Consider the following 24,573-nt stretch of genomic DNA (forward strand, 5'->3'; position numbering starts at 1 on the left):
CCTTGCCCCCAGGACCACAGCACAGCAGATCTTCCTCTCTGAGCACCAGGGAAAAAATCTGTGCTGTCCTTTACAGAGCAGGAGGTGAAGCACAGATGTGACCTGTCCTCCCAGCTCCCACCTCCTTCCCACACCACTTCTGCCATGACAGTGAGCAGATGCATACTAGGATCTCTGAGCAAAGTGAAGCGAGCCTGGAAGCACAGCTCCACGCTCCCATGCTGTGGTCAACTATGAAGAAGAATCTAGGTGTGATTCCCTTCTGCACTTGTTGCCCTGCCTGCAGCCCCCCCAGTGAGACATTCTTCACCCTCAGAAGCAGGAATAAGGAATAACAGAAGTGATAGATGCAGACATCAGAGGCCATGTAAAAGCTTTGTAGAATCTTGTTCCTCTAGCAAGGCCACGTCTCTCCCACAATGCCTTACTTCTCTTTTACTCTCCTTGTGTCACTGTCACTGACCACTCAGCAGTTAATTCTGAGTTTCCCTATTTGCTGCACAAACCCATTTCACTTTTTTCTCCCACAGTTATCTATCTGCTGACCTTGAACAAAACCAGTGAGCTGACATCACAGGACCTAGCAGCAAGGTTCCTCTTTCCCTTGACCGCATCTTTTCTCCTCTCTGCTCTTTGCATTGATCTGGGCTGTCTGTGGCACACACGTGCTCCTTGACATTTCAACCCCCTCCCCCTCCCTCCCCCCCCCGTCCCCTGGCCCGGCCCCCCCGATTTCCCTCACATGCTCCAGCTCTCCAGTATCACTGATTTTGCAGTAATTTAGGTTCTTGAGGGCCAGGCTTGCAGATTTTTTTCAGTGCCCCTATGCACCAAAGCGTACCAAATAGTATTTGCGCACTGGTTCTTCTTTGAGAATGAAACCCAGAGGACCATGAAAGACTCCAGTTCTCCCAGTGCTTAAACACCAGCAAAACAATCTGGGCCAGAGTGCTAAATAACTTCATGGAATCACTAAGGTTGGAAAGACCACTCAAGTCATCCAGTCCAACCACCAACCCATGCCTATGACTGCTCTAGTCTGTGTCACTCCATGCAACATCTGGAAGGGAAGACTGACACTCCAGTCCTATGGATTGAGCAGCCTCCAGCCAGCAACATCAAGTAGGAAAGGCCTCAGTCCATGCTCTATGGGTTTCTACCCAGGCTTATCCAGGAAATGCTTCCTTTCTAAGTATGTCTTTATAGACACCACAAGCTTAAACTGCAACACAACTAATGCATTAATTGCCACATGGGCCAGCCATCAGACTATCCTGGAAAAGGACAAGGACGTAGAAGGCCACTAGGTCTTGAAACACTTTTCTTTCTCACAATTCTACCAGAGTTCTCCTCATGGAGTATATTAAGGCATTTCAGTATGGGGTCATTTTGGCTGAGGGTTGGTTAGCATAGAAGGAACAGAGAAGAGTTGCTGTCCCTTTGTCTAAGCAGAGTGCATCAACCAAGCCAGACTGGGTAGCCTGGTGGGAATAGTACAGCCCAAACTGCACCACATACCCCAGAGCAGATGCTAATCTCCACACATACCCCATGAACCTACCCAAAGAAACTCTACCATTTGGTGGCAGTTTTGCTTTGGGAGGCTTCCAGCAATCTGATATTTTAGTGATATTTTAAGTAATTTTCCTAGACTGTAGCAGAGCATATCCTGCTCAATATCCTAACCCTAGCTCTCCCTCCCCTCCCCCTCAAGACCACAAGTTCCATCAGATCTCCAAGATCATCTGCACATGGGGCAGAGGATGACTGCCACATGAGTGATGTCCCCAGCCATGTGCACCACCTCCTACTCACAACTGTATCATTTCCCCATAGCAACCAGAGAAACTGTTTATGCCATTAAGTGACCCCCAAAGAGCAACCTATAGGCCAAGGAGTAATAGCATCAAACTAAAGGAAAGTAGATTTAGATTATGTATAAGGAAGAAACTGAGGTCCTGACACCACTGCCCAGCCCAAGGCCAGGCTGAATGGGGCCCTGGGCAGCCTGGTCTCACAGGAGGCACCCAGCCCACAGCATTGCTCCCCTTCCATAGAAACACTAGAATTTACTAACAGAGGAACAAGAAATTATGAAGATGGAAGTCTGCAAAACAGCTGAGGAAAGAGAAAAACTGTCTTTTCTACCATGGAGGTATCAGATGAAGACAGGAGGCACAAGACCCAGTACCAAACAAACAGCATGCTTTCCCACAGAGCATATCATAAGCTGCAGCAGCCCTCTGGTGTAGGGTACTGCATCTGCCAAAAGGTGAGCTGTGCTCAGAAGGAAAGAGACAAGGATGGAGAAAGAGAAACAGGAACAGAACATCATGAGTTCCTTCATAGCAAAAGCAATAGCAAATAAGTTCTGAATTACCCCCTACAAAAGTGATGGTCAAAAGCCAGTGGAGAAGAGGGGGGGAAAGAGAGAAAGGGGAGAGGAGAAGAAGAAGGAAAAAAAAAAAAAAAAAAAAAAGGAATCTACAGGTAGAGACCCTTCCCTTGTGGCAGGCAACCCTTAAATGAGGCATAGGGAGGGGTGGAACCTGTTCACACAGGTGAATTGCTTTCTCCTGTGCTCCCAGGGCTGGCTGTGTCCCTTCACCAGGTGCTCAATGATTGCTTCAGACCATAACTTAGCAATTCCCATCCACTTTCAAATGCAGACACTGCCCTGGCTCAAGAAACATGTAAGCCATCAACCATAGATGTCTGTGAGAGTATTTGGGGGGTATATCAAGTTTCTTCCCATCGTTTCTCTTTTCCCTGGGCATCTATTTTTGTCACTGGTGTAGAGAGAGCTTTGGGCTGGAGAGATCTTCATCCTAAGCAATGCAGCTGTCTTGTGCCACATCCTGGGCTGCCCAGCTGCTTGGGATCATGGATTGAAGCATCTTGCTCCATGTGGTCTGCATTCTGTGGTTAGTTTAATAGAGCCTATGTAGTGCCAGAGGTTCAGGAGGAGCAATGAATGTCTCTGTGAAGGTCACCCTCGAGCCCTGCTGAACCTCTGCTGCACTCAGCTTCATGCTCCAAGGCAGTCTGGGAAGGTAGGTTGGCAAATCAGTCTCCTCATAGTTCTTTTCAAGAACTATCTTCTGCTCTTCTTACTTTGTCACACAGTGGAAGAAAAAAACTGACATTGTGTTAAATACAGAAAATACAAAGAAATCAACTGCATTTACAAATTCAAGTCAACTATAGCTCACTAAAAACTCCCAAATCTTTTTGCACGGTGCTCCAGTTTACTGTGAGTCTGGAGCCCTGCCTTGTGTCCCTGTTTGCAGCTGGGATGTGTTTATGCTCCAGTATTAACAAGAACAAACATCCTGAGTGAGCATCGCTTCTTGGTGAAACACTACAAGAAAGCGAGGCCTTGCAGGAAATCCCACCCTTACACGGGCTCACTTCCCAAGGAGCAAGACCATGGTGGGTGGTGAACAAAACAAAAGCATGATTCTGAGGAGATACAAGCCATTCTAGCTACCCTTAATTATTTTTTTCCCTCTCTTTGCCCTTTTCCTTAGTACAATAGGTCAGTGTTTAAAGACTACAGAAGAACAGGAGCAGTTTCGATTCCTTGCTCTCGGCAAGGGATGCTGGCACCACTGGAAGGAGGCTCTGCAGCCTCCAGTCCGTTTTCCCATGCAAAGCAGGATCATCTGCAATGCTAGCTCAGGTCAACCTGTGCTTTTGCCTAATGAAGCCTTGAAAACCTCTGAGTGGAGAGTTCACCACATCTCTGGGGCTGCACAACATCCTTGGTCATGGAACTCAGGGAGACATAACCTGTGCCCGTTTCCCTGTGGTGTACCATTGGCTACTACTGAGAAGCACTCAGTTCTGTTATCATTGCAACCACTCTTCACGCAGGTTGCTTTATTCTGTTCTACCAGGCTCAGCAAGCCCAGCTTCTGCAAACTCTGTTCATTAGCCAGGAGCCCTAGGCCCCTCCACTGAACCATCTCACTGGCAGCACATTCATCACAGGGGCAAATCTCTCCTGCACATGTTGTCAGCAAATAAATCATGAAGGATTGGATTCAGGTTGGATATTAGAAAAAAAACTTCTCTGAAGGAGCCTTCTGTCACTGGAACATGTCACTCAGGGAGGTGGTGGAATCACCATCCCTGGTGGTGTTCTAGAAACATGGAGATGTGGCACTGAGAGACATGGCTTAGTGGGCAATGTTGGTGGTAGACTGATGGTTGGACTAGATGATCTTAGGGGTCTTTTCCAATGTCAATGAATCTGTGACTTCAGTGAAGATCCCTATGACCAACAGCTGTGGTTTTCTAAGAAGACAGGCTGCTGCTACTGTCTGCAAGTCCCTTACATCAGCTGAGCATATTGAGGGGAGCCGGAGGCACATGGGGGAGGACAGCCTTTGATGTGGATGTCTTTAGGGAGTTCTGTGCCTTTCCAGAAGCAAAGGGGAGACACACTGTGGTACAGCAGGAGATGTTGTAACACTTGAAGCAGAAAGCTGCTGCCATTGACCTACAGTAATTTTTCACTAATGGGAAAAATTATAAACAGAACTCACAGCTTCAGCTCATTTTCTTCAAGCAACAGCTGCTTTAAAGCAGGCCAAATGTGACCTAAAGTACTTGTACCCCTCAGTTACACCCCAGGGTGGCCAGGAGCTGCTCTGTTAGTCATGCAGATATGCAGCCTTGACCAAGGCAAGAGTCCTGCTGTGAGCTTGCTCCCTGGTTGCCTCCCCTGAAGATGGGTAGATCCTGAATGGTGACCATACCCACATTGATGTCTTGCCCTAGAAAAATAAGAGCCTTCTGGAAGACCTCCAGGGACTGCCAGTGTCACACATGAGGATCCTGATGCCAGTGGTGACTGATGGATGGTTATGGTTTATAGGCTGGCCATCAACTACACATCCACCTCCTGCCCAATGTACTGTAGCTCAGTTATTGCTACCGTCCGCTGCCTTGCAGAAGGGGTAAAGTGTCTTTTGCAATACAGAGAGTTGGGCTACCCCAAAACAGGCAATAGAAAGGGACTGCTCACTGCATGTATTTCAGACCTTCTTTGGTGGAAAATTCCCTTTGCACAGCACGAAGATGTCACTAGATGCAGCAATGCCTGGCAGCCCTGGGGAACCTAGGCCATTGGAGGAGCTTGTCCCCAGCCTCACTTATAGCCAGGAGGGAGGGATCCAGCTGCAGCATTTCTGAGGCAAAAGGAGAATTTCAGCAATGCTGAATCCTCGGGAGTCCAGCCTTGCAAAACATCTGAAGCTAACATGAACGTCTCTGTATTCACAAAAATGAAAATCAGACAGCGTCTGAGTAAGACCAGAGCACTGTTCCCTCATGGCAGCTGCCTGTCATTTCCCCATGGATGGAGGAGCTCCTTTGGGGAAGGGTGTGGCTTGTCCAAACGAATGACTCAGGCCATACTCTGCCTTCTGCAGTAGCTACAGCCTTGCCTTGACGCAGTGCCCTAAAGCATACACAACTGTGAGCTTGTATCATGGCTGGCAGCCTCAAATGTTTCCAAATGCTGGGAGTGCCACGTGATTTCCCAGAATCGCTGCTTTTCCCGCACACATCCAGCCTCACAAGCCCTACAATCCTACCCATTGCTCTGCGTCAGGGTTGAAGAGGGAAATTCCTAAACACAGAGTTTGGCAGCTCAGCCCGCACTGAAGGTCAGAATGCATATGAGCGAAACAACAGTGTGGGGTAAACTGCACATGGGGAAAGGCAGAAACAAAATGTTGATTCCTAATACTTGGATAAACACAGGATGTGGCACTGCATGAGCAGCAGGGCCACGGAGCTCAGCACCCCCTTCCTGCCACTGTTCTGAAGGTGAGATGAATGATGAGAAACTAGGGATGGGGAAAGCAGAGAGATATTGGATCTCAACACAGGAGGAGCTGGGAAAAACACAGTCAGCAGGGGCAGATGAGATGCAGTAGGAGAGACCCGAGGCAGGTCAACCTAAGGAGAACACGGAGTCTGGAGGAGTTGTCAGCAACTCAGGAAAAAATATTGAATGCACAAAGAAGTCTCCCAGTGCGGAAGGGGGGATATGAAGTGTGGTGGGAATTTAGCTTACTCATGAATTCCTTAATCCACTGAATCCACTGAGGGGGAATTACAGACAGAAACAACACTTGCTCAAATTCCAGCGGATTGACGTCAAGCTGTGGCATAGGCATTGGGGAACAAGTAAAAGGCAAAGCCAGTGCCAGTACCAAGGGATGAAAAGCACCACGGGACGTAACTGTAGTGCTCAGAGATGCATCTGCTCCAGCAGTAGCCCTGGCTGTGCAGTCTGTGCCACCCCCATCCCTGCTGTCCCCCTGATTTACTCCCAGCCCTGAGCTCTGCCCCGGGAGAGGTGCCGTGGGGGATGTTTATGCAGCTACACTGCCAAACAAAATGAAATATGAGAATGATAACAAACTGTGCATCCAACTGCAGCCTAAATAAACCAGAGGCTTCTAGAGATGGATTACATCTGCTTGCTTTGTCCCAGACAGGAATTAAAAAGGCTCATTAAGATTTTAGATGCTGGAATGCAAAGGATGCTTGTGGGACCTTCAGGGGCTGCATGCAGGGAGGCAGAGGACAGGATTTGAACTTGCAGCTATCTAGGAAAAAAGATCAATAAGATGCAGAATGAGTATAACACGATGACACAGAAGTAAACAACTGCACAAATATGGGGAGGAAACTGCCCGTCCAGCAGTAACTGTAAAAAGCCAAACACTGCGGAGCAATGAAGGGTCACGAACGGGCTGCGTCAACACATCGCTGTGAAAAAGGAAATCTCTCGCTGAGATTTGCAAAAACGAGCTGACACCTGCCCAGCATGAAAAGCAACTCGGCAGTTCCAGCTGTCAGCATCGAGAGCGGGCTGCTGTCAGCTCTGAGCAACGCGAAGGCAAACGGAGTAGGTGACTGACCGCCAGCGGCGCCCGAGAAAGCGCTGCAAGAAGCAAAGCCCGGCGGGTAGCAGCAGCAGCAGGAGCGGCAGCCAGTCTTCTCGCACCCCGCCCCGCGCTGCCCGGAGCAGCAGAAGGGCCCCTGGCGGCCGTCAGCCCCGCGCTGGGCGCTCCCGAGCGGCGCGTTCCCGCGGCCGTATCCCCACCTGGCGGCGGCACCCGGGGCCGCAGGAGAAGGGACGGGAGGGCGCCCTGCTCTGGGGGACGCCGTTTGTGCGGGGAGCTTTGCTTTACTTTTGTTACGAAACCCTGCGAGGCTCTGTGATGGGTGCTAGAACAAAGCGATACACAGAGCCGCGGCCCCTTGCAAATACTTGCTTGTGAAGCCGAAGGGGATTCGAAAGCCACCAGGTGGCACCAACTGCGTGACCCTTGGCAGCACGGGCTGTCCCCGGGTGGAGGGGGACCCAGCCCAGCCCCTTTGAGCTGAGCAGAGGGCTCAGCAAAGGTTTCTCGTCCGTGTGCACCTTTACGATCACAGAATGGTTGGGTTGGAAGGGGTCTTAAAGCCTACCCAGTCCCAACTCCTGCCATGGGCTGTTTGCCCCCATCAGCTCAGGCTGCCCAGGGCCTGACCCAACCTGGCCTTGGGCACTTCCAGGGATGGGGCATCGCAGCTCTCCAGGCAGCAATGCCAGGGCCTCACTGCCCTCTGAATTCTTCATAACACGGGTGAGCAAGGCAATGGCACAACCAAGTGGTCCCTGTGTAGTAGGAGAAAGCCCTTGCAAAAGGATGCTGAGTTCTGAGCAGCTCTGTGCTTTGGTGGAGCTGCCAGATACCAGGGCAGTGCTCAGTGCAGTTCTGGGGTGGCAGCAGGCCCTGCAAATCAGACAGCAAGGGCAGTGCTCACCTCCGTAGGCTATGGAATAATCTTGCAGGAAGATCCTGAATGCAACCCTGCTTTCCTGCCCTCCATTGAGTGCAGCACAAATCCCACCCAAGCGCCTTAACCCCAGCCTGGGGTGAAGCCTAGAAAGGGCTCATACAGGAATGTCAGGGCTCACAATGAAGTGAGTTAAATCCTCCCAAAACAAGAGAAATCGCTCACCCCCCATGCTCACAGCTTCCCCTTCCCTGCCTGACCACCCCAGACAGCCTCCCCACTGCTCACACCACCTGTGTGACACAGGACCTCACCACCTCCTCTCCTGGGAGCCCCCAGCAGGCCCCCACATACCATCTGCTCCCCCCAGCAGGCTTGCGGGTGGCTGAGGATGTTCCTTCCATGCCATCTGCCTGTCCTCCCGTTCCCTTTCCAGAGAACACCCCAGGTCAAGAAAGCCTCCCACATGCCACCAGCACTCAACCTGGTGGACAAAGCTCCTCACCCAAGGTTGCCTCCTGAAGCCAAGCCTTTATTTGCCCTGTCCACAGTCTGATGCCATGCAGGCCATTAAGAGGCATTACTGAAAGCAGCGCTTATCCTATACAAGTATGCAGAGCAGAAGATGACTGCCAGCCATTCCACCACAGGTCAAATTCATCCCCGAAGGCTCCTCAGCTCTGCCCGTGAGTAGAACATACCCTTGTCTGCCTGTGAATGTCAAGTGGAAGAGATGGATGTGGCAATCAAAATGTCTGTGGCAGGAATCTCTCAAGTGCGGTGGAATTATTTTTAGACCAGACGCGATCAAAATGTCAAAGGGGCTTTTATTTATTTTCTCTGGAAGGTTCGTTGATTGAAATTCCAATAAACAGAGGCTGCCTCTAATCCCGTTGTCACAAAGTTGGGGCTGTAATCACTTCCTGCCCTTGAAAAAATGTGCAATTAGGCAGCACGGGAGGACAAATGACCCGGCGTGCTTGACAGGGCTGTCAGCACTCCCAGCACAGCACTGCACACTGTGACAGGAGTCCACCAACCTGCAGAGCCACCCCAAGATGTGGCTTCATTGCTGGCACATCCAAGGGGCTGTTGGCATGGCATGGTGCTGCAAAGCGTGGTGGCACCCATTCAGACCTGCACTATCCCACAGCCCAGGAGCTGGACGTGGCCCCAGCCTTGCAAGCTTGCAGGTTATGCACAGACTTCCCCTTTTCCTATTAGAGAAGAGCCTGTGTTGGTGCCAACAGCAACAGTAGATCTGAGGTAGCAGAGCTTTTTTCTTGTTTACATGGCCAGAGAGGAACAAGTCTATAATGTCCTAAATTAAAGGAGGGCCTTGAATCAAATTCAGCTTGAGGGTGTGAACAGTCCATAGATAACTAGAAAGTTAGTGCTTTCCTTAGCAGAACTGCTTATCTACATCTGAAAACAGCAGAGACCTTGCCCAGAGGCTGGGACAAACAGCTGCTTTCATTGACTACTTCCCTCAAGGCCTTCCACTCCCTCTCCAAAGGAGCTACTTCACACAGCAAGAAGAAATTTCCAGTAACTGAGGTACAAAAATGAATGCAAAAGTGCTCCAGCACCAGCTGAGAAACTTGTACATGAAGAGCCCCCCATCCCACAAAGAGACTGCCATGAGCCATCCCAGCAAGGGACACGAGGACAGATGCATCTTCTGCTCCCACTCTTGGGGCTTGTGACCTTAGTGTGACAAGGGAAAGGTCACATTTCTATCAGGTGAGGCTTACAAGGGCTGAATCCTGCACCATGCCCACAGCTGCCCCATGCTCCCATGGGCTAGGCTCTACAGAGAGCCCTGGGGCAGGTTATCATACTGTATCGTCTGCTAGGACACTGTATGGTGCAGCAGTCCCTTGTTAAGCATGAGACTGTATAAGAGAAATTTGGCAGAGGGGAACCTCCTCCTCCTCCATACCATGGTAGCGCATCCTGGGAATAACCACCAGGACTCAGCTAAGCAGCATTCTCTAAGCAAGTTTAAAGGAATGTCTTTCAGCCATACCCCAGTCAACTTCTGCCTGGTCATTGCATAGAACATTAGGATCTGGGCTGTGTGGTTTTCCTGCAGAAGTGCAGGAATTCTGGCTTCCATTGCTGCCACACGTCTTCATGCATCCAGCTGCACGAGTCCATGAAGCTTTCCAGGAGCTGTGACTGCAGATACTGCTATGTGGGAGAGAGAACTTCATGTTTCTCACAGTAGGTCTGACTGAAAGCAAGAAAAAAGATGTGTAATAAAATAGCACTTGTCAGAACACGTGCAAGAGGCAAACAGCAGAAACATTGCTTCTATTCACAGACTCCTGAATTAAATTTTATCAGTGTTCACGTGTTGACAGTCATAGAATCACAGAATTCTCTGAGTTGGAAGGGACCCTTAAAGGGTCCCCCCTGCACTGAACAGGGACACCCACAGCTCCATCAGGTGCACACAGCCCCGTCCAACTGACCTTGGCCGTCTCCAGACTTGGGGCATCCACCACCTCTCTGGGCAACCTGTGCCAGTGCCTCACTGCCCTTATTGTAAATCAAGGTCACCTTTACTTAAGCACATCCCACAATCAGTTTCACTGCTACGTATGAGCTGGAATGAGACTACCAATCTGTAGCACAGACGTTTCTGCCACACTGCAGCCCAGCCAGTTCTGGGATTTGGGAGCCTATTTACCCAGGGGATTTCAGCAAATAGGAGATTAAGTGATTTACAGTATCTTAAAAGCGTGTTCCTGAACATCTATTCTAAGGCAAAAGTGGTGCTATGTGTAAGTACTTTAAAGAGTGGTATACAAGTGGGTGACTGGAAGCCCATTCATTATATCTGAATCAATTTTCATTATAAGGGGAAAGTGTGCTTGCTTATTAGTCATTTCTCTCATTGCTTTCTATTCCTTATAACAGGGCAATCTGCTGTCTGCTTGTGCCTGGAGCCCCAGGTCAGAGCTCTGTGTCGCTCATCCTTGCTCTACTAACATGGGGAACTATAAATAAACAGTGACATGGGAGAGCAGAGAAGAAGGTGGTGCAAAGAGACTGTACTCTTCAACCTGAGACACTCGATCTATTCAGCTTAACCAACAGAAGGTGACTGGTGACAATCTGTAAATATTAACTGAGCTTTCTGATAGCAGCGGGCTCTGGCATGGCACAGATAAAACAAAATTCTGTCCAGCTGAAGCTGGACAAATTCAGACTAAAAAGAAGTTAGAGATTATTTCAAGTGAAACAAATAGCTCTATGCTCTCCACTGAAGACTATTTTTAAAGTGGGGATGCACCAGAGCTTGCCTGGTTACCTGTGCATGTATCATAACGGGCTAGGAGGGAGAGGAGCCTTGCTGCAGAGATGCACAGACAGGAGGGAGGAATGGGGAGGAAAAGCCCTGTCTTCTTTATTGCTGCTGAAAGCTGAATCACACTTCTCAGCATTCAGTTCCTTTCACCACTTCCAACGTGATGCTTCATGGTGTGGAAATTTGCAGAGAAGGAAAGCATACATGGAGTGTATAGCAACAAGGAGCTCAGAGAGGTGATGTTACAGCCACAGGCATTCCATGCTCCTGGAAGCAGGCATGCCTATGCATGTGCACATCACTCTCAAGCACACTCACACACACCTACCTTTCCTAACAACAAAAGCAGCAACAGCGTTCATACATTGCAGGTTTTACTTCTATATCTTCAAAAAGCAAGTTGCTTTCTGTTTCAGTTTTCCCACAGTTATCACAAAGTATCTTCAATAAAGCAACTCTATCTCCTTTGTGGAGTGACCCTTTGATGTCCAACAATGTGTTCAGATGTTCTTCCCTTTTCAAAAGGATAAGAGGACATGTCAATGAAAGAGCCAAGGGAAAGGGTTTGCTTTCACACTGGTGGGCCAGGCCAAGGGTTAGAACCTACTGAGCAGTTTTTTACACTCTTTGGCCACCCAGAACGGGGAAGGCCATAACACCACGGCTGTGCATGACATGACTGAACACCAAGGTCCCATGCTCTGTGCACATGAAACTGTGAAATCCTTCACCACAGTTTACGCCTGGAAAAAAAATTGACGTCTTCCATAATGGATTTGGGGTAACTCTACATTGGATCATTTGAAAGCATCTATCATTTCTTTCCTCTCCTCACATGGAATTACCTGGCAGTGCTTTGCTGATCATATATATTGTGCGTGTGTATACATATATATGTATGTAATAAGAGAATAAGAACCTTTATGCTGTACCAGATAAATATCTTTCTATCTCAGTACTGCTTCTTTAAAAGAAGCAAATGCTTTGGAAAAGAATATGGAAACCAGGCCAAGCATAACATGATCTCTTTGTCTTTCTTTTTTGCTTCTGGCAGTCTGCAGTTAAGGGACTTCCTTCGCTAGGGGTTGTATCATGACTGTCATGTTGAATAGGCACTAAGACAATTATCTACCACAAATTGTCTGCTCCTTGTTTGAAGCTATTCACGCTTTTGGCCTTAAGAGCATTCTGTGACAGAGTACTCTACACTGTAATAATGTTAACTTGAAAAAACACAGTCCCTAGCAAAAGACATCAGAACTCAAGATGGATATAATGAAAAACAGGATTTGAAACAAATACAGTTAGCTAAAATCTCACCTTCCTAATAAAAGTTGGGTTTCATTTCTTTTAACAACTTCCTATGAAAAATTGAAGTGTATATTCTCACTGGATTAGGTTGAAATAGTTACTCCTAGAAAACAGCTGGTGAAATGTGAAAGCCAAAAGCCGAGTGCTTGGGAGTTATGAAATTCCTGAGTTGAGGATGCTCCTGAAGCTTACATTTGGCCCACATGTGCTGGTATTGTAAAGTGCACCAGTGCAGCCTGTACATTGTTCATTCAGGCATTATTTTTCCACAGTGTTCCTGTTTTTTTGACAGACATTTCATTCCATCCTTCACTTTTATGGAGGAACACCTCAGCTCAACTGGTCAATGTCAGGCAAAACTAAGAACCAAATTAAGCTACATTTGCAAATAGGAAGAATGGAGTGCATTCAAAATAAGCACTGTGACTGGGCCAGCACACTGCAAAGAGAATATCTCACAGGGCTAATGTCGTTCTGGTGGCAAGTATCTGTGCAGAAACTACATAAACAAATTACCTTAGATCAGGAAATTGTCTGAGCACAGGCAGCAGGGCTATTTTCATCCCCTCAGCATCAGGAGCTTGAATAAGTCCTAAAATTGCTTTGATGGAATCCATGAGAGTACCAGCTACGGGACTCTGGGAAGAGAAGCAAAGGAGTATTCAGGGCAGAGGAAGCAATGTATGTTAGGAGGTGGCCTCATATCACATTCAGGTTCTCATTCCATGGGTTAGGAGCTTTGTGGGACTGTCTGTGCATGCACAAGAAGCATGTGGACCCTCCTGGTTAGGAGAAAGCACAGGCTTTCACGTTTGCAGGATGGCTCAGGGACTACCTGCAGCAGCACAGAATTCCCTTCTGCATTTCCTTTCCCAAAGCAGGCACTCCCTCAAAGGCTATCTCACCCTTTGGAAAAGTTCTGCAGGCCAGCATGTGACAGCAGCCACAGAACCAGCCCAGGGACAGAAGAGTGACCCTGATCAGCAGGTGAGGTAATGCAGATGCTGTAACAGACAAACAAAGAGTTTTGGAAAGGGAAGCAGAGCTGAGCACTGTGAAGGATCTGAGCATGGTGCTGTGCCTGGCCAGCTCCCTCTGAACTGGAGTACATAAAAGAAAAAAGCCTCAAAAATCTAGCAAGACACACACAGCATTTTTAGAAAAGTTGAGGGAAGCAGAATGTGGATGAGCTGCCGAGTGAGGGGTGTTGTTCACATTTTTTCATTGGTACTGTAGTGCAATTAAATTGCCTCTCTGAATTATTGATGCCATCGTGTCAACAGAGACTTTGTGACAAAGCAAACCTGGAGAGCAGGCTGCCAAACCAGGCCAGGAGAAGCCCAGATTCTCCATGGGGCATTAGAAACAGCAGGCCAGATCTTCTGTGCAGTACATCTCTGCACTGAACATAAATCAAAAACAATAGTAATACTTGCAGACAGCCTTCTCTCTCCTCCTCCGCACTGCAGACACACAACATATTCAGCTCAGCACAGTGCACACACTGTACTCAGCTCCTAATGCACCAATACTGTAAGACTTCGTATTTGGCAAGCTCACTATTACAAAATGCTAATTAATTAGAAGGTGTCAGATTTTGTTGAGTGCTATGTGGACAGGAATGGTCGGAAGTAAACAGCCTGCAATCTAAAAAGACAAAGAAGAGGCGGCTTGTCAGCAGTGTTTGAATGCTTGTATTGTTTAGGACATGTATTGCTCTGAGGAAAGAAGCAAGGTATTTTCTAATGTGTTCTGAGACAGAGTGGAAGGGAGAGCAAAGTGGGCAAGGAGCAGGTGCAGCCTGAGCAGAAACTGCACGATAAATTCAGTCTGCAATGGAGCACATAGTTCGCATGCATAACCATGTATCTCATTCAACCGAGTATCAGGCTGCCCCCTGCAAGCTGCTTATGCATTTCCTCCCCCAGGTTTTCAGTGCATCTACATCAAATGAGAAAGAGAATAGAGCAGGGACACGAGGGGAACTGTACTAACTAGATGCAGGCTTTTTTCACCCAAGCAGAGCATAGAGCTTTGGCAGATAATTAGATTTCTCATATCTCCTTTATACTATGAAACCAGCTGTCCTTGCACATTTCAGCCAATGCTGATGCTGAGCACAGCACTACTGGTAAATCTCTGATCACTCTAGGAAAGGCAGATCTTCAGTTAAAAAAGCACAGGCAGCTAGCAGCAGCCATGGAAAGGTCTGCAGGGGGGGAAGAGGCCAAACGGGAGAGCAAAAACAGCTGTATCCCATGGCCAGTGAGGAGCAGCCATATGGGGCAACCCATGGAGAAGGTGAAGATGTGGAGTAGCTGATTCAGTTCTTCATTCCAGAGGCTAGAGGGAAAGCACAAGGCAGGAGCACAGCTCTTCAGACACCCCTTCTTCATCTCATGCGTACACGTGCTATGGCACAAAGGCTTGCCTGGGGGAGCTCACAGCCTTAAGAGCTGTCTTTCCAATTTAGAGGAATGTATTTCATTCTTATTTCAGTGGCAGAAATGTGAATAGTCACATATTTCAAAACTACAAGCTAAAAGCTTCTGGCAGATAGGAAAAACTGTCTTCCAGCCCCTGATTTTCATTTCTATGAAGTAGATACCACTGTGGTTAAGACTTCCTAAGCCTGTCTCTTGCTTTCAGAGCCTCGCTCTCTTCCAGTACCGTTCTTCATGACAGAGCAAAACCATAACCATATCAAAGACTTACTAAGCTCTCCTTAAAGATGGTATGCAGCATCCTATGATCTTCTTCCATCTTGCTGACAATCTGCCTCCTCCTCTGCACAGACGATTTCCTGGAAGTGGTCAGGAGGGCTTGCACGTATTCGTTAGTAATTACGTTGTTCACAGACTTGACAAGGGCCTATTCCACAGCAATGAAGACCAAATTAGCTCCTCTATATTCAGCTGGATAATGAACAAGGAACAGACCGAACCTACAGGATTCTGACCAGTGTAGGCAGGTGATATAAGGCCCATGCAGAAGGATGTCCCATTTCTCTGCTTAAGCATCCCTGGTGTAATACAAGCTGTATGTGGATGACTCCAAGCTGCATGTGGATAACACTGATAAGAAGTGTGGAAACATCCAAGCAAAAGCAAAGGGACTAGCTGGCTGAGCTCCACTCACACTTTGGATCAGCAAGGTAACACTTGGCTTAGCACCAAGCTAGCAATCAGCATAGCTTTGGGAGAGCTTGGACTACAGACAAAGCAAGATCCAGTCTCCCTGGAACATCCCTGCTAGACAAGTCCCCTGGCCATACCCATGGGCACACCATTCTGGTTGGGCACAGAGCTCACATGAATACTTCTGAGCCACCCACAACCTGCTAAGAAACATCAGTGCTAAGACCAAGCAGTGCTTGAAGAGGGAGGGAGAGTGAACATTTCTAAGGGGTGATGGGCTGCTGCAGAGAAAACACATTTTCATTAGCAGTGGAAATCAGTCCAGCTTTAGGCTGCAGTCCAAAGGTACAGGACATCCCTAGCCCTGTCCAAAAGAGACAAAGCAAGAAACAGATGGCTCTGGCCCAGCACTCCACTGCTGAGCCACTGCTTACCCCAGCACTAATGTGACATAACACCCAGTGACAGGCTCTGAACAACAGCAGAATAACTGCTAATTTTTCCATCCCATTACTGTTTTCCACATTTCAAAACGTTAATTAAAATCAGCACCAACAAAAAGCCTGCAGAACTTGGAGGAAAGAGAAGAAAGGGAGTTCAACACTTATCATACCAACAAAGTGGTACTGGGGCAACTGCAGTATGAGAGACCACTCTCTGTTTGGAAGATACATTTGGTTTTCTCATTTCTACTCTTCTTGGTTTCTCTGAGAGATTACAGATAGGTTCTACTGTCATGGGGAAGTAGATGCCCAACTATGAGGGACTGGACTGAGACCACTAGATCTGTAACAGGCCTTCTATTAATAGAAGAAATGGGAGTTCAGTTTATTGTTGGAATACTGCGCATGTAGATATTCATGGACTAGTTTTAGTGACTTCTGAATATCTTGTTCTTACTTTCTTCCTTATTTCTTACCTGATATTTGTCTGCTTTTTTCTTCTTAAACATCAAAAAGCTTTGCTTTAAGAATTCAAGGATGCCTCTGAAACCACTGTCACTCTTTCTGAAATGATCCTTCAGTGTTCCCTGAGGAAAAGAGGCAGAGTCAGAGTGCACATGTGGAGACATCACACAGGCTACAGATGTGGATTGCTGTGCTTTTGCTCTTTCTGCCCTCAGAAAAAAAAAGAAGAAAAAAAAAAAGACACCCCCACAAGCTGCAGCATCCTGTACATTTATTTCAAATAAAAGCAAAACATGAAAGACAGAAACAATTCAAAATCAGGAAGAATATATTAAGTTCTTAAACTCAAACCTAGAAGATATAAAACTATGAAAAATGGGCCTTGAATGCCCTCAGGGATGGAGTATCCAAGCTTCTCTGGGTCTTATTCCTGACTACCCACCACCATCTTGGATTTTGTGAGTTACTGCTGCCAAATGAAGACACCCAACTGCTAAGAATGTATAGCATTCCGCTCAAGTGAAGCTCAATTCTTGGGGTCTAGGTCCCCAGAGGTGGTACAGGATACTTATTTCTAGCACAATACCAAGTATTATTATACCCACTGAAGTGGGTGCCTGCCTGACATCATGAAAATATTCAGTATTAACATGGGTCTCCAATACCTTGACTTCAGAAGTGACTGTCTGCAGAAAATGCTCCGTAATCTCATCTTCCATCCTGTCTATAAATCTTTGTATCTCAGCATCCTGATCAGTGCTGGCACTACAAAGGTACGTTAACTTATACCAGACAGTTCTGCATAAAAACAAAAAAGGACATTAAAAAATTGATCAGACCAAGTCAGGGTATTCTCTCACATCAAAGCTCTTCCCCCTGCAACCAGCATGACATGGACACTTGAATAGACACATGCTCAGGTGCAGGGTTACCACAGGGCCTCGGTCACCCACACTGACGCTCCCATCTTTAGGACAGCTCTTATTAAGATGTTGTCACAAGGACACGTAAGCTCAAACACACACAAATGCTACCTGTACCCAGTGAGCTTAGATGATTGAAGAAGATAGTATTTCCAAAAATGAGAAGGCATTAAGAGGCCTTGACAAATGGAGGCTTGGTGAGCATTCTGTGAGTCTCTGACACTCTACAAATACAAGGTGAACAATTGTATTCCATCAGAACAGTCTTCAAGAGAGCAAAACCCAGCTAAAATGATCACTGGTTTGAAACCAGACATTTTACTTTCTGGAAAAGCTCAATGTGTAACTTAATTTTTAGTATCACTGTAAAGAATTACATAAAACGGTCTCATAAGTATTCAGTTTAGGATCCAGCAGTAGCAATATACACATACAACAAACAAAACAACTACAGGCTCAGTGCAAGTTTCAAGTGTCAAATAAGTGCTGTGCATATGGTGGATTTGGGCATTTTGCTTACTCTGGAGATCCTCAGATACTTTTACACAGAAAGAACAGAAGCAAGCTCATTTTCTCTATTGCTGCAAACACTTCTGAAATTAGTCTGGAGGTGCAAAAAGCCTCCCCCACCCTTCTGTGCTTTATTGCTTCCTTCCTTCCAAACAGCCTCAGGAAAATCCTGGCATGTTCAACAGGGTTTCATTCAGCAAAGCACTTGAGTGTGGGCTTACCTCGAAGTACAGAAGCACATGCATCTCAGTGCAATTTATGGAATTTTCCTAATGAGGGATAATGAGGGATAGGAAGGGAGGGAGATGCCTAGGGTCAAAGGAGGGGTGGCCAGGACAAAGGCCATAGCCAGCTCCTTCCATGCTTAACATTCACCATGTGGTGTGCATGGAGCTCCACATCCAGCTGGAGGCAAAGCCAACTCCTCAACAGAGTTAGAAGAAAATCAGAAAGTAGAAAGTTCATTTCACTTCAGATGCCACCAGGGCCTGGTTCCTTACCTGAGAATGCTGAAGTTCTCAATGATTTGCAAGCTGCTGGAGATCCCATGGAAGCCGTTATGCTGGAGAATGCTTCTTACTTTGTTTTCATAGCTAAATCAAAACAGGGTGACATATTTTTAAGCTGGTGTGTTCTGTAACACATCTGACAGTGTGTCAGATAGCAGCAAAAGGAAGAAATACTCTGTGATTGCTTATATTTTGAGTGTGTATAATTTCACTCTCTGAAAGAGGACCTAGAGCAAGGCAAAGATGGTCTCTGTCCTGCCCAGCTGGTGAGGAGGGAGAGCACAGCAATGGATGGGGACAGCCCTTGAGCTGCCTGGGTGCCACTTCTACGGATTAAGAGGCAGGAGGTTCATTTTATCATTGCTGCTGCCACTGCAACACTTGCTTCTGGCTTTGCTGATGAAGTTGCAGAACACTGAAAGCCTTGGCATGCACAAACAACCCACAGAGTCTATTGATTGCTTCATCGTGGCTTCAGTCTCATAAGTGGCTCCTGAACAATTGTGTATTACAGGAACTTCCTTCCTTTCATAATGTGAGAAGGAAAGGATCTTAAATCATGAGAAGCAAAATGATCTTAAGTCGTGTCTCTTTCTGAATTACTTCATCTTCAACCAGCAGCACTGGCCTTTTCTGCTTTGCAGGATACGAAGGTAGGGAGATGCCTAGGGTCAAAGTGCAGATGAAGGGAGTACGAAGAAATGGTGAGAGGACAAAAGCTGAGGACAGAATAGTCATCATCCACCAAGAAGCACAGCAGAGCAGAGCTCTCACCATACCCTGCCAGGAGGCAGCACCGGGCACGGGAAGCACAGGCAGGGCAGGAAGAGCCAACCCTGACCATCAGCCATGAAGCTGCCCCTCTTTCTGGCTGTGGTTAGGATCTGAAAACAGGATTGCCAGTGGCTTCACCAGGATTTCATTCTGCTGAGCACTGAGGACATGTCAACAGGGAAAATAGCATCCCCCTTACCTGCCCAGGAAGCTCAGGTACTCCTCCAGGCATACAGCTTCCACCTTTTCCTTTAGGCTCTCACTGATGTGCTGGGCTGTTTTTGTCTTCTCTGTTAACATCTGTGGATTTCGAAGTCTTTTTTTTTTTCTTTATGCAATGAACAGAGATACAGCTCAGGTGCCTACAAGCAGGCGGGCTGTGCCAGGCAGCTAAAGCCCAGCCCACCTTGGGCAGACTTGAGCTGGTAGCAACTTAATGCTGCCCATTAGTTGTTCTATGGAAACAAAAGCTTGCAAGGGGGAGGGAGGCAGATGGAAAAAAGGAGACAGACAGACTCATGTGCTGTGCTCTCTCAATGCTCTGGGAAGAGTCAGCAAGACACAAAGGGTGACATCAGTGGGTTTTTCCACTGCTCAGAACAGATGTGTCCCTTCACCAGAAGAGAAAGGATAAAACACACCACACCAAAGTGCCGGGAATCCACAGCTGATGAGTTTCCAAAGCATGGTGCTCATTTTCTATTTCATCTTTAGGAAGTCAGCCTGAGAAAATTGAGGAAGTGACAATTTCATGAGGGTTGAGACCATTTTATCTGGTCCAAATGAGACCATTTTATCTGATCTCTTCATCATCTACCACAGAACACTCAAACCTACCAGCTGTGTACACAACACAGCCAAACCCTCAGGGCTGAGACATGGCCAGATGCTGGAGATAGGACCACCATATCTACAGCATCTTAGTTGATGTTAGAGCCCTATCAGCTGCCATCTATCTAGCTCCTGCCAGGTGTAATCCCCAGGATTTGTTTCAATGCTTTTGCAGATCTTGATCCAAACACTCAAGAGAAAAGCAGGTGTGAGAGCCAAGAGAAGCAGTTAAAATGTGGCAGCTGACTTGCAAGCTTCTAACGCACTGAGCTGAGCACAAAGCACATAAAACCAGATCTCTTCAATTACCTACACAGTTGCGTGCAACAATGCAACTGCCCCAAAAGATGTGAGCTTTTCAACTTCCTCCCCAGTTTACCTGAATGATTGCAGCATCTGTGCAAGGGGTTTCCCCAGTATTAAAGGCTTTGTTCAGGGCTTTCCCTACTTCCTTCTAAAAAAAAAACCATATATATTATTGTTATAATAAAGAAAGAACAGTCGAGATGTGATGGCATTTGTAATGACTTAGGTTTCCCAGCCTTTCATTATGCATTTGGACTAGATGAATTTCAGCTCTGTTTTTTGACCATCTCATTTAACCCAAAGCCTGGCAATTTTCCAGCTGACCCAATAACATTGTCCTGTTTTGTTCTACATTGTTTGCTTGAGTTTAAGAGATTTGCAGCATCCTTTCATCTCTGTGTCAGCTCAGGTTATCTACAGCCTTCCCTAGCTAGCTTAGCTTCAGTGAAGGTGCCCACACAGCAAATCAACACTTAGGCACAAAGCCTGCCAGCAACTGTAGCTGAGATTTTCCACCCTTCCTAGCTCCAACCAGCACCACATAAACCAGCCAGCTCTAATGAAAAGCATTCCCTCGCTCAAGCCAGGGACATGTGAGTACCAATAGAGTCGGGTTTGTGTTTAGAGCTACTGTCACAGCAAGATGAGCCCCATGAGGTGGTGTGATGGGAAATTTCCAAAGGCTTGGCTGGCTTGTGCTATTTTCAATTGACTATAAAAGCAAAACTAACACTGTAGAGAAAGGGCTCATTGCTTAAAACATGATCTGACCTTTATAGAAGCTTTACATTCAAAAGCCTGGCTTAGTTATTCATTCATTTCTGCATCTTTCACCAAAGAAATTGAAAAAATGTAAAGCCTGATCTTCCTCTTTTTTTTTTTTTGTTGTTGTTATTACTGTTGTTTTTCTCTTCTGGCTGATGAATTACAAAATTCATGGCTGTCACTTAAGAATTTCATCAAAAGTGTATCCAAAACTGCTCTGCCACATTCACTTCAAAGTGTTAAACAAAGGCAAACAAGTGCTTATAAACAGTCCAAGAAAAAATTCCTTTCAGAGTGCCATCACCTGACTGCAAGCAACTGTGTGAGCAGAATGTGCTGAGATAACAGATCCAAGCTGAGCTGCACCAACATCTCCGGCCCACCCCAGCTGCAAAGCAACTTTAACCAACACCATGGGACAAAGCACACAGTTACTTGCTGCAGGGCAATAACTTGTTGAGCAGAGCACCTGATTGCTCTGAACCAGGTGATGTGAGCCTGCCCTCTGTAGCCCTTGCAATGACACCAGCACCCCATGCACTGACAGAGCACCAGATTTTCTGATGTAACAAGCAGAGCCATAAATAACTTCCAGCTTCCTCCTGCTCCTCTCTCATCTGTCCAACTCCTGTTTTAAAACATGTGAGAATTTAACAACCTCGAGAACCTGCACCTACTTAATAAATACTCAAAATGGGCTGAGATGTTCAGTGCAGGCAGGAGTGCACAGCACAGGCAAACAAGCTGTTGGGAGCCTTGTTCACTTGGGCAGCAGCAGCAATTTAGCCCAGTTATACAAAACACATTCACCTCTCAGTTTTCCTTTTGTCTACTTGAGAAAATATGGGGAGGAAGAGAAGATACAGAGCCACTGTATAGTCACTTCAGATAGTTATAAACCCTCCTTTTGTCCAGGAATGTCTGTCAGGTCTTGCCTTCTCTAGTTTTGGACAAAGAGTCAGTTTTGAGCTGAGATCACAGAAGCAGGGGGCAGAAAGTTCATTTCCCACCTCTCAGTACCAGAACAAACCCTAATTTCTCACTGCAAGGTTTGCCCTGCACTCATGTCAAATGCCAGTGCAGCAAGGACAGGGATGATCCACCGACAATATCACTGACACCATAATTACCAGCTCACCAACTTCTCAACCTCAAAAGGCACAAAGAAAGGCCTCTTGCCCTGAACATGTCAATGCTGAGGTACCACTGCCCATACCCAGAGCTGACCATGTTCCCCGCAATGCTATTTGGAAGCTGCTTTGAACCCTGTGTGACATTTGAGTTCGCAGTCCCCTCTGATGTGGTCACAGCTCTCATTGTTCACTTCTTTTGAAAATGCTTTGAGTTTGCACAGGTGTGAAGCTGGCACTCCCCATGACAAACCTAGGTGATGGGTGAAGCAGGCTATTGCTCATTCCGTTCTGTTTCTTTAGCCACTCTTCAGCGGATAAAGTCATCCACTGAAGTGGCAAAACCAGAGCTGTGTGACTTACAGTCACAGTTACATATTATGATCACTGAGAGATAACTCACAGTAATAGAGGCATAAAATTGTTTGAATTGGGAGTGTTACAGGACATCTAATCCAAGCCTGCAATGAGCAGGAACACCCACAGCTCCATCAGGTGCTCAGAGCCCCATCCAGCCTGACCGTGGCTGTCTCCAGGGATGGGGCATCCACCACCTCTCTGGGCAGACATGTAAGATCCGCAAAAAATGCAGCCAGCTTGGAGCATCACACAAGTATTTATAGCCACCACCAGATCTAGGTGAGCCTGCTCAGTGGCTGGTTTGCCCAGAAGGCAGAATGCCCATGGTTACAGAGCTTCCCCCAGTCATAATATTAGGGGAAAAAAATAAAAAGTTCAATTCTCCTTTACTGTTAGTAGCTCTGCGAGTTTGTCAGTGTCTCAGTGTCATGCTCTGACATAACTTCACTAGCACTACCCTGACTGTAGTCATTTCCTTCATTGAAATAAGCACTAAAATAAGCCCTTAGGATCACACGGTCTTCCCCAGGGTGATGATTTAGGATGATGAGCCCATGAAGAGGCTCAGACTCAAGCACTGAAATCAGTAGGGTTTAAGGATTCTGTCACCAGCTGGTGCTTCTGCCCCCATGTTTATGACTACCTTAGGGCTTCGGGGGGAATGGCAATTAATGAAAACTGCAATTTAGAGTGCTTTCCCTAGAGTGATACAGCAATCTGCTCACAGGGAGGGGGAGAAGGTAGAGAGGGAAAGTGAGAGGTAAGAGGAGGGCGAGAACTTCTGCTCTTTCATTTAGGCATTAGCTGAATCAAAAAGGCCAGGCTGAGTTTTCTAAACATTGTGGTTTCCTCTGGGACTCCCCGCTGTTATAATACATCTTCCTTGCTTTACTGATATTCCACACGCCTAGCCAGCACTCCTCAAAGGGGGAGAGTTGGGAAGAGAAGAGGTGCTGTAGCCCTTGAGCAGAGGCCACCTGTGGGACTGCAAGGCAGACTGCCCTACTCACGCCTTACAGAAGGGCTTTGCACCAACTGCATGTTTCCTTGTGCTGGGGTCTGGAGGTAATCTTTGTTATAGCCTCAGCAGTGTCAATCCAGAAGGCTGGAGAGGGCTGTGAGGGGGTCCACATATCAAGCAAATCCAGCATCCTCAATAACTGAGTCCTTACCCGGGTGACTGCAAGTAACTTTTCTTCTGTTTTCAGGATAATCCACGTGAGACTCTGCACATCAGGATGCTGGGAGTTCTGCCTGGGTGCCAGCCACGTCCCGCTGCCCCTGCATGCAGAAGGCAAGAGCTCAGCCCTAGCAGCCATCTCCTATCTGGTACCCCCTCCCACCTGGCACCCCCTGCACTATGCTGGGGGTTCACAGGGCATACAGCAAACACTCAGCAGTGCTCACAATACTGGCACAGCCCCAATGTGTCCAATGATCCCTTTCATGTCCTTTTCCTGACTATTATTTTTTTATTTTCTTCCTTCCTGCACTTGCAGCCCAATTACACTTCTTGCTCTTCATTAGTGGGCAGGTGGGGATGGGCTGATGGTTGGACAAGAAAATCTTAGTGATCTTTTCCAACTTTAATGATTCCACGATTCTTTGATCTCTCTCTCTCCTTTTCTCTACTACTTCTGCATTCTTTCTTGGGCTTGGGCACAGTTACACAAACCCACTTCTGTATATGCACAATTGCACCACTGTCATATGCTCCATCTAAATGGAAAAGGGTCTATAAGAGAAAGCACCTGTATACCAGGACAAGTGCATCTCCACATGAGCATTTACTAAGGTTGCAGTTGTGTTCAGAGAGAATTCAAACAGTTATGATTTTTTTCCCCTGAAGTCAGTCTGGCATCTCTCCTATTCTCATTTTCACTTTCTTCATTATATTCTGATAATACAGTCACAGGCTGCTTTTTTTTTTTGAAAGAAGAGAAGCAGAATTTATAATTTCAGCAATCCATTGAGCTTACTGAAGAAC

At 46.9% G+C, this 24,573-nt stretch overlaps 1 protein-coding gene across 8 annotated transcripts in view; it reads right to left on the reverse strand.

Annotated features, from left to right (window-relative positions):
• Positions 1 to 24,573, reverse strand: part of LOC122175562 (exocyst complex component 3-like protein) — a 55,886-nt gene that overhangs the window by 11,490 nt on the left and 19,823 nt on the right. For 4 of the 8 annotated variants that reach the window (XM_042863420.1, XM_042863346.1, XM_042863516.1 and 1 more), the window contains 10 exons: positions 23,759 to 23,867; positions 20,405 to 20,479; positions 19,394 to 19,494; positions 18,412 to 18,504; positions 17,144 to 17,276; positions 16,490 to 16,600; positions 15,149 to 15,304; positions 12,950 to 13,071; positions 11,451 to 11,636; positions 8,616 to 10,042 (listed from right to left, as the gene is read on the reverse strand). In XM_042863420.1, coding sequence (XP_042719354.1) covers positions 11,456 to 11,636; positions 12,950 to 13,071; positions 15,149 to 15,304; positions 16,490 to 16,600; positions 17,144 to 17,276; positions 18,412 to 18,504; positions 19,394 to 19,494; positions 20,405 to 20,479; positions 23,759 to 23,867 — 1,081 coding nt within the window. In that variant the 3' untranslated portion in view covers positions 8,616 to 10,042; positions 11,451 to 11,455. Of the gene's footprint in view, positions 1 to 8,615; positions 10,043 to 11,450; positions 11,637 to 12,949; positions 13,072 to 15,148; positions 15,305 to 16,489; positions 16,601 to 17,143; positions 17,277 to 18,411; positions 18,505 to 19,393; positions 19,495 to 20,404; positions 20,480 to 23,758; positions 23,868 to 24,573 lie in introns of those variants that run through there. The other 4 variants (XR_006177499.1, XM_042863713.1, XM_042863799.1 and 1 more) reach the window with 4 other exon arrangements.

The sequence above is a fragment of the Lagopus leucura genome, unplaced genomic scaffold, assembly GCF_019238085.1.
Source record: "Lagopus leucura isolate 7727_CA_CO unplaced genomic scaffold, USGS_WTPT01 Super-Scaffold_1, whole genome shotgun sequence".
NCBI classification, from domain to species: Eukaryota; Metazoa; Chordata; class Aves; order Galliformes; family Phasianidae; genus Lagopus; species Lagopus leucura.